We start from the raw sequence: 10,524 nt of genomic DNA, 5'->3' as shown, positions 1-10,524 counted from the left end.
GTATCACTGTGTTGTCTATGACTGTATCACTGTGTTGTCTATGACTGTATCACTGTGTTGTCTATGACTGTATCACTGTGTTGTCTATGACTGTATCACTGTGTTGTCTATGACTGTATCACTGTGTTGTCTATGACTGTATCACTGTGTTGTCTATGACTGTATCACTGTGTTGTCTATGACTGTATCACTGTGTTGTCTATGACTGTATCACTGTGTTGTCTATGACTGTATCACTGTGTTGTCTATGACTGTATCACTGTGTTGTCTATGACTGTATCACTGTGTTGTCTATGACTGTATCACTGTGTTGTCTATGACTGTATCACTGTGTTGTCTATGACTGTATCACTGTGTTGTCTATGACTGTATCACTGTGTTGTCTATGACTGTATCACTGTGTTGTCTATGACTGTATCACTGTGTTGTCTATGACTGTATCACTGTGTTGTCTATGACTGTATCACTGTGTTGTCTATGACTGTATCACTGTGTTGTCTATGACTGTATCACTGAACCAGATGTTCAGGTGTTTTCTGGTGACCTCACATCGGCAAGATTCAGGTGAATTTTGGTAGTCATGGTTGTGAACTGCAAGCTTATTGGTCCATGTTATTTACCTGTTTGTTTGCTGTTATTGGTTGCAAGTATGCTACAGGTATTTGTATTTATTATGGATCCCCATTAGCTGTTGCCAAGGAAGCAGCTACTATTCCTCTTCATCATATAACATTATTACACCACTTCATATCTACAATACAAAATGTTTAATACCACCATACAATAATATCATAATGTACGTGTGTGTAGAGTGTGTGTGCGTATGCGTGTGTCTCTTCTCAGTCCCCGCTGTTCCATAATGTGTATTTTTAAGTGTTTTTTAATCTGATTCTGACTGCTTGCATCAGTCACCTGATGTGGAATAGAGTTCCAAGCAGTCACCTGATGTGGAATAGAGTTCCATGTAGTCATGGCTCCATGTAGTACTGTGCACCTCCCATAGTCTGTTCTGGACTTGGGGACTGTGAAGAGACCTCTGGTGGCATGTCTTGTAGGGTATGGATGGGTGTCTGAGCTGTGTGCTAGTAGTTTAAACAGACACCTCGGTGCATTCAGCATGTCAACAGTTCTTACAGAAACAAGTAGTGATGAAGTCAATCTCGGGTTTAATGAATGCTTTTAGTTTGAGAAATATTTAGGACTTATTCCTTTCCCACCCGTTCTGAAACTAACTACAGCTCTTTGTTAAGTGTTGCAGTCATTTCAGTCGCTGACTCTGAAGGATTGCATATTGTATTTGCTTATAGTCCCGTCTCTTGTACGTCCACGGTAAATGATTTGGGCATCTCTGTTGCTGATGAAGGAACGTGGACATCTGGTGGGTCATCCACTCTCTTTTAAATCAATCAACACATAATGGTTGAGTGTAAAGCTTGCATAATAAATCAGTCTTCCACAAGATAGACTCAATCATTCCTCTCTACACATTTCTCATTCAGTGGATAAGCCGTTAGGGTCTATTTTCAACCAATATCTGCTAAGTGATGTGTCTGATCTGTATCGTGCTGATGAAGACGAACAGGGAGGGAGGTAACTGCTGGGCCTCTGCTTGAGGGAGAGTACTGTGCTGATGCCTGGCTCCAGGACCAGATGCAGAGGAAACTAACTCTCGAGAGGTTCCATAGAGGTGGAGATAACATGAAATTCTCCCCAATTTCGTGGTATCCAATTGGTAGTTACAGTCTTGTCCCATCGCTGCAACTGCCGTACGGACTCGGGGGAGGCGAAGGTCGAGAGCCATGCGTCCCTTCGAAACACGACCCAGCCAAGCCGCACTGCTTCTTGACACAATGCCCGCTTAACCCGGAAGCCAGCCGCACCAATGTGTCGGAGGAAACGCCGTACACCTGACGACCGTGTCGGCGTGCATGCGCCCGGCCCGCCACAGGAGTCGCTAGCGATGGGACTAGGAAATCTTGGCCTGCCAAACCCTCTCCTAACCCAGACGACGCCGGGCCAATTGTGCGCCGCCTCATGGCTCTCCCAGTCATGGCCAGCTGTGACACAATCTGGGATCGAACCCGGGTCTATAGTGACGCCTCAAGCACTGTAATGCAGTGCCTTAGACCGCTGCGCCACTCGGGAGGACCCCGCAAATTGATTTTAACAATTGGTCCCCCAAAAACTGTGGCCCTCCGTTGAATTTCAAAATCTCGATGTGGCCCTCGAGTCAAATAGTTTGCCCACCCCTGCTATAGGCAGTCACACAAGGAGCTTTAACACTGATTACACTTCTCAATAGCCTAAAACCTCAAGCCTCTTCATCCACATCTGAAAAACCTGGATAGATGAAGGCATATTAACATGCAGGCTTGCTTCTGTTTTTACACTGCTGCTACTCGCCGTTTATTTTCCGTGCATAGTCCCTTTACAAATTATCTTGACTAACCTGTACCCTCGCACATTTACTCAGTACCGGTATCCCCTGTATATAGTCTCGTTTTGTAATTTTCTTGTTACTTTTTGATTTGATTTATATTTTCTTAACTTTACTTCTTGAAATGCATTGTTGGTTAAGGGCTTGTAAGTAAACATTTCACAGTAAGGTCTACACCTGTTGTATTCGGCACGTGACAAATAAAATTAGATTTGACTTGCTTCTTCCACCTCTGTGTCACTTCCCACTCTGTCAACAGAACCCTGGCTTTGACGTCAGTGGAGCAGAGATCTCTGGGAACTTTGCAGATGGTGGGCCAGCCTTCTACAGCTTGCAGAAGTAAAGTGACGTCAAACAGCAAGAGGGACTCACCCACTGTACATTATACCCAAGACTTGTGTCATATGGACACTGTTGAGGCCTGCCCAAGGCCTAGGGGTGAAGAGATTGTACTGTAGGACTAGTGCTGCATTCATAACCAAGTGGGAATATGGTACTTACATGACTGGTGGAAAATCCCTTTGAATGGCCCTCCAACTAGTTACTAGTGGGAAACTCCTATCACCCCTGAGCTCTGACTTCTCCCACATGCAGACCTCTTTCACCGACTAATGAAATGACTTCGATAACAGCATTTTCAGCAGTTAAACGTAACAAAACATTTATAAAATGCAATCTATTAGTATGTTGTTTTTTTAACACTAATTTGTTCACAAGCATGAAATCTGTACTTTTAGTTTATAGTTGATGCAGCTTGTTAGCCAAATTGGCGTTTCTCAAACATTTCAAGCATGTGAATGCATCCAGCTTATATTTTCAGTTTCACAACTTGTAATTACCACCTTCCCTCTTGGTTATGAACGCAGCAAAGTAAGAGCAATTGCCTTTGGGCAAAGAATGGACTGTGTGTTCTGAAACAATTAGAATACTCAGTCCTTTGAAACTGAACTATAAGCCATAGTAATATACAGCCCTAAATCCTGCCTTTTCTCTGAGCCTGTGTTTTATTCAGCCAAACTTATATCATAGCAGACTTCAAAGCCATAATTCAGTTAACTAGCTATTGGTATGGAAATCGTTGAAAAGTGGTCTTTATGGGATGTGTGTTTTCAAAACATTGAAGACAGTGCAATCACACAGCTTTTCAATATGGTTTTATTGAAAGGTCCAAACACGTGGGTTAAACAGATTTAGTTCCAACTTTTTTTTTTTTGAGGCAAAGTTTTCAAATTCCAGAACATCAACTTTATTTCAAATTCTTAAAATACTTAGCTAAATTGTGGTTGGCTATGGCCTCTGCACATCAAATAGTTTGATCTGCATTTACTAAAGTAACTTCATTTCCTATGTCTACTGTGCTTATCTAAGTGACTTAGTGCATTTTTAGCATAACACAATAAATTCATTGTGAGTGGTTGCTTTCTAAAAGGCTATGGTTTTTGCCACAAATCAAGATAATTCAACATCACATTTTGTAATAGTGATCGTGTTCATCTGTAACCATTGTTAGTTATATCGACGTCACAGTAGATAATGGGGGGTGTCATCCACAGCCAGTTTCAGCTCCAAGAGCATGCTATCCTGCAAGCTAAAACCAATACATGTGCAGGATTGTTGCTAGTTTCATCACATCACTGAGGAAACCGCAACACCCTCACAAGTACAACAACAAAAAATCGAAATAAAATATTTTTCATCACCTTGGGTAGAGGAGTGTGCATTTTTAGGCCAGTTCGTCAACCTAGGGTGGAAGTTAAGGGTTTTGGGTCCGATTTCTTGGTTCCATTGTTTTTGCATTTTCACAAAACCCTTCTCCCTCCTCTTCCACATAGTGGACTGAGGACCTAGGTGGTTCTATACTTCATTGCTTAAAACCAGCAACCACGATAGAATACTATGCAGAGTATTCATGTTGGTACTGATTTAGATAAGAACATACTGTATACACACGCAAGCATTTCAACCAGGAAGGATTTAATCTTCGCTAGATGGCAGCGGATAAACCCACTCTTGACCGGGCATTACTCCCTTAGTGTGCCTTCAATGGCACCCTATTCCCTGTAAAGAGCGATCCAACCCTATCAAAAGTGGTGCACTATATAGGGAATAGGGCGCCATTTCAGATGCAGACTTAGTCAATGTAGCAGATGTAGGCTAATAAATAGGGAGCTTATTCAAAAAGAACAGAACAGAAAAACCAGGAGAAAGGGAAAGAAAAGGTAACAGGTTTTTCCCCTTAAAGAACTACATCATCCATAATGCAGTTCTGTAAGGGAAATGGGTTAGTAGTGGAGGTGGGTGACCGTGTAGCAAAAGTAGAGTACAGGAAGTTGTTTTTTTTGGGGGGCTTTTTGTTATTTTTTCCATGAAACTGAAAAACAAAACATGTTTTAGGGGAGAAGAGGTGGTAGCCTACTTCTCCTTTTGTATCGGTGTACTCCTACTTCTGTATCGGTGGTCACCCAGCCCCAGAGTTCAGTAGGCGGACTCGGGGATTGTGGGCATATGGGCGATCTTGTAATAGCTGTGTTTTAACGTGCGTTGCGTTCTGCCAGAGAGGATCCAACGAAGCCTCTGGCTGTTGGGCCTGGAGACCCTGGTGGTTGAATACTCAATCAGACACTTCATAACCAACTCTGTCACGATAACCAGGTCTCCTTCTCGGACCTGAGGAAACACAAGCAGAAAAATGATTATTATACAGCACACCAGAGTATTAAATTATTTAAAAACCTGCCAATCAGAGAGTGTTAGTGCTGCTGCTGGTCTATTTGCCCATTTATTCTCTGCATCATTCAAAACATCAGAGAGGGTTCCCAATGCCAAAGATCAAACTCAACGTCTCGCCAGAGTCTTGATTAATCATCAACTTGCCTACATTTTCCATGATCCCGCAACATTAGGCAATCCGTTGGGCAACAGGCCTTGGGGCTCCAACACAGCAGCGCAAACACTCCACCTCATAGCTAACAGTGGCTGTGTCTCAAATGGATCCTTATTTCCTGTAGTTCACTACTTTTGACCAGGCCCCATAGGTTGCCATTTGAGACGCAACCCCAGTGTAAACACCTTCCATTGCTGGGTTGTGTTCATTAGGCACCAAACGGGGAAACAAAACACTCAAACGGGGAGAAACTACCTTGGACTTGTCCAATAAGAAACTCATTTTCTTTGAGCGCGTCTTTTCTCTCGTTTTCCGTTGCAAAACATTTCAAACGTTTTCCGTTGTATGCCCTAATGAACAAGACCCTGGTTAGTGTTTTGGTTACAACAGACATGTTTGGGGAGTGATATGACACTGGGTGGTAGCCTGAGTCCCAGATCTGTTTGTACTCTCTTGCCAACTCCTATGCCCAATGTTTGGTGTGATGACATAGGAACAAGACAGTACAAACAGCTGAGACCAGGCTATCTGGCTAGACTGGACAGTAAACACTCACAGTGAGTTGCTGCTGGAGAGACTTGAAGGCGTTTAGCAGCTTGTCTACGTGCTCATGGTCATGCTGCTCCTGAAGCTCCAGAGCCAATAAGGACAGGGCAAGCAGAGAGGGCTGTGGAGAGAGAGAGGGGGGATAGATAGAGAGGGGTCAAGAGAGGGGGAGGGGGAAGAGACATTAGGTTGGCATGAAAGCTACACATTAAGAGGGATATTTGTACACATCAACATTTACAGTTGGTTTGAAACTATTTTGAGTACATTTTTCCACCCACACACTCAAAGCACCCCTTTCCCCAAGTGCCTTGCCCAAAATAGACCTAGATCCAATGTCACAACATGAACTAGCGACATGCACATAGTATTGAGAGATTCTAAATGAGACCAAAATAGATTTGTTTTGACACACAGAACTACAGTATCTTACCTTGACTTTGGAGAAAGTGAAAGAGCAATGGCAGGCCTTCAGCTGGGCTTCTAGTCTCTCAATGTTCAGGATCTCCTTGCTATGGAGAGAAAATGTGTTTTAATAATTTTTGTTCAAGATGTTTGTCAAGTCTCTTATAAAGCATAAGAGCTACAGAGAAATATCCATATGTAATGGAGATGATATATATAAGAAACTGAGTTTAAGATAAAAGCATCAACCTTATTCAAATCCCCATTATCCAGCCACTACTTATAAAAAGCATGTGTGAACACAAACCATCACACAGGCTCAATCAGCTGCTTTGTGGAACGGCTTCATAATGAACAAATAATGCAAAATGGGCTTTATCTATTAACCTATTGCACAAGTTGACTGCATAAACAACATCACACCGTGATACCCTGGTATACACTACGGGTGTCAAACTCATTTTGCACCTGGGGCCGCACTAAAGTGGTGATTAACAAGCTGGACAGTCAAGAAACTAAGAATATAGGTCATTATGTTTTAGTCAGTTGTTTTGGTTTTAGTCGTTTTAAAGTATACCGAGTTTGTTCCTTTGGTTTTTTCTCAAACCACCTGTCGGATTGGACACACCTGTTATGGACCCCCATGCAGGATCCGGCCCACGTGCTGTATGTTTGACACCCCTGGTACATACACGGTTTACCGTCCAAGCCTACAGTCTTCGTACCAGTCATCTTCAAGCGTGTCCTGTATGCAACTGTAGAACAGTCTGAGGAAGTGGAGGGCCGTGGGGGCTTTGACCTTCCAGTAGAGCTTCTCCAGAATTATCTTCTCCATCCTCATCATGTCGGACACGGTGAAGCGGTTCTGGCTGATCCGGATCAGCTCATTGGCCATGGGGACATTCTTCTCCTCCTCCGAGGTCTTCACAGCGATGTAGAAACAGGACAGGCCCACGCATGACAGATGCTTCGGCTGGATCTGGGGATGGGAGAAGAATGAGAGGAATGTTATTTACCAAATGGTTGAAGTTAATGGTCACACTGATAGATATTGAATATCATTTAATCGATTTTGGGGGTTTTATCTTTGAAATATTTTCAAAGTGAAGAGATGTAGAACATTCTGATATTACTTAATGTACCTAATAGAGTGACGATTTTACAGTCCTTGCACATCTAATAACAGTCATTTGTTTCCCTGTCTGTTTTGCTCACCCTAAAACCAAATGAACTAAAGACGGATTTTAATGAATTCTAATCAAACCCTGTCTGATGTCGAGGTCTTACCTTCATGACAGCGAGGAAGCGGTCCAGCAGGTTGACGGCCAGGGAGAAGGTCTCTGCACTGAAGCCAAAGAACCTGGTCAGAGACAGGAGGTCCTTCACCTCGTACTCCCTGAGCCGGGCGGTCATCCTCAGGCCGTTGTCATGGGCCGTCTCAATGATCCTCAGCCCGCTCAGCTTGGGCTGGTACCTGAACTCCTGGTCAGTCAGAGCCTTCAACTGCACGGCAAAGGGCAGAGCCCCTGGTCCAGTCACTGTGGGAAGCATCTATTGAGAGGGAAAGGAGAGAATGTATTAAATTATTAATTCATGGGAATTGATTATATAATGTTTCAAATTAACTTCATGAGTACTGTCATCATCTGTTGACAAAAGGGGGACAGAATGCATGGTGAATACATTAATTCAAGGGAATTGATTAATAAGAGATTTCCATTTTTAATAAGATATTACACTGATGGTATGGTGACTAAGAGGAATGGTATCGATCGTAACATTTGATATCAACTTGATGATTAAGCATTTATTTGAGATGAATTTAAAACCCGTTTGGGGATGCTCTGGCAGTACGCGTAACAATGGTACTGGTACGTATCAATGAGAGCCTCTTGACCGGCTGCATCACTGCTTGGTATGGCAATAGGTACCGCCCTCGATCGCATGGCGCTACAGAGGGTGATGCGGACAGCCCAGTACATCACTAGGGCTGAGCTCCCTGCCATCCAGGATCTCTATTATCAGGCGGTGTGAAAGGAAGGCCCGTAATGACTCCGACCACCAAAGCCATGGACGGTTCTCTGCTTCTGCACGGCAAGTTGATCAAGTCTGACACCAACAGGTTCCTGATCAGCTACCACCATGCCATAAAACTGCTAAATGGCGACACTGGCTTATTTTTGCACTGTCTCCATGAACACTCACAGGGCCCTACACACTACGCACACTGATACTACAACACACATACAAACGATCAATAATTTGCTATAAACTTCTATCGATCCAGTATCCCTGCAAATTGCAAATATGGCACAGGAACTGATACTGTATATAGTATGCTTACTTAATCGTGTTCTTCTCATTTTTATATCTCGTGTGTTTTTGGTTCTACCTTGGTATTTTTGAGTAATACATTGTTATTGATTACTGGATTGTTGGGGTTATAGGTCACAAGAAAGGCATTTCACTGTACTTGTGTTTTCCCCCGTTTTAATGTCACGTGCACCAGGTAATAGACTACCGGTGCGGAAACCGCAGGCTCCTGGTAAACTTTCTGGGCTTGGACATTCATTTTTGCCAACACATGCCTAACCGTTGTTTGACCAGGTAAACAGCTTGCGCTATTCGAAAATCTGTTACCTTTTGAGCTAATACGCTATGTTACAGTTTACACTTCATCTTCCAATTTTATATAAAAGTGAGGTCAAAATAAATTCAAACTAAAATGTTGATTACTTCTCCTTGCCATTATAATTCACCTGATAATACTTATGATGGGGGGGTCACAGGTTTACCTCGGAAAGGGCCCCTGGGCAAGATAAGCTTGAAGCCACCTGATCTAGCTAACGTTAGATTATTATATAGTCATTATTCACTACTGGTTCCTGTCACCACGATCTCTTGAATTGTTATTTAACTGGATTGAACTGGTCTGAATCCTACTATAGGGGTCGCAACTTAATACTGTATGGGGGGCATGTATGGACATGTCAAAATGTTCACATACACCCACCCAAAAAGGTTAGAATTATCTCTGTGTGTAAACCATTAGCAATACAGTTCAAATTGGACAATAAACCAGTACTATTTAAAATATAAAACGACTAGTTTTTAAATAGTGCGAAATGTGAACAAGCAAGGCCACATACGCCAGTACGTCATTACATAGGCAACGCGAGGTCTGCGTGATGTGTCAGGACATGTTCCCTGCCCATAGAGACCAATGGAGAATCCTTAACACCGTAACTTAAACGAAGCTTACACTACAACGTATACGGTTCTCCTCAAAATAATACTTTTCTACATTGATGTTAGTGTTATATGTTCATGTAAAATAAAATAGAATTAAAAAAAGATTTACACAACAGGCGGCTTTAAGAGTTGAAGGCACAGCAAGAGGACAACAGGCCATGGCAAAACACACCGGTAGGCCGTCGATACTACAAAATAACTAAACGAACATGTAGGATATCGTTGAAACAATATGGCTAGACAACGAGATGGTTTAACATTGTACTTAGAAGTTGGACACCAAAGAAATAGGTATAATGGTGAAAGGGAGGGCTCTTACCTTGTCTTTGATATGATGAGGAGCGTTGGTTGTTGCAGTGGACAGTAACCCAAGCGGATTAAATATATAGTTTCAGGAAAAGAAAGGTTAAGATGACAGTATGTACTTTCAATCAGAAAGCTGTAAGCAAACGTAATTTCTCCTCCTATACACACCCCTTACCCTTGGCGTAAGGCAAAAGGAAAGGGGGTTTCAGCCTTTAGTACTAGTCCAGACCATGCCCAAAAATAGCAAGGTCTAATTGGCCAATGTTGAAACGACACTCCCTACTTCTCAGTTTTCATTCGATACAAACCCTTCAATCAGTAAGAAAGTCACGCCCGTCCCAGTACTGGGTGGGGTTATGTTATCATGGCGAGATACCTTCTTTAGAGAAAGAACAACCCGGGCACCATGGAATGCAGAGTTCCAATCGAACGCACTGTACAATCTCCAGGATCTTTATTGTGCCATATTGTTGACACGATGAACAGTTTGGAACAGTTGCAGACAGTTTTTGGTTGACCAATGTAAACGGCATCTCCAGAATAATTAGGCATATACATGTACTGTGTCAAACTACTGTTATAAATTGAGTTTACATAAATTGAATGCATTTAAATTATTTATGAACCATTACGCATATATGTCCAAACAACCATTTGCAGATTGGCTTTAATTTCATAACATTTTCACAATTAA

The 10,524-nt window shown here is 42.5% G+C and overlaps 1 protein-coding gene across 2 annotated transcripts; it reads right to left on the bottom strand.

The window, feature by feature from the left end:
• Positions 1-3,574: 3,574 nt before the first annotated feature.
• On the bottom strand, positions 3,575-10,069 carry LOC129858462 (cyclin-G1-like). Of its 2 annotated transcripts, none has more exons than XM_055927711.1 (6): positions 9,844-10,069; positions 7,560-7,823; positions 6,998-7,251; positions 6,301-6,379; positions 5,878-5,988; positions 3,575-5,104 (listed from the first exon to the last, which is right to left on the bottom strand). In XM_055927711.1, exons 2-6 carry the CDS (start codon positions 7,821-7,823, stop codon positions 4,913-4,915), a joined length of 900 nt encoding a protein of 299 aa, XP_055783686.1. In that variant the 5' UTR covers positions 9,844-10,069; the 3' UTR covers positions 3,575-4,912. The 2 variants fall into 2 exon arrangements, with proteins under 2 accessions (XP_055783686.1, XP_055783687.1); XM_055927712.1 differs by lacking the exon at positions 3,575-5,104 and adding an exon at positions 5,599-5,671.
• Between the last annotated feature and the right edge of the window lie 455 nt (positions 10,070-10,524).

The sequence above is a fragment of the Salvelinus fontinalis genome, chromosome 6 (assembly GCF_029448725.1).
Source record: "Salvelinus fontinalis isolate EN_2023a chromosome 6, ASM2944872v1, whole genome shotgun sequence".
Classification (NCBI taxonomy): Eukaryota; Metazoa; Chordata; class Actinopteri; order Salmoniformes; family Salmonidae; genus Salvelinus; species Salvelinus fontinalis.
The sequence above is the reverse complement of the archived record's forward strand: the minus strand, read 5'-3'. Positions and strand labels throughout refer to the sequence as shown.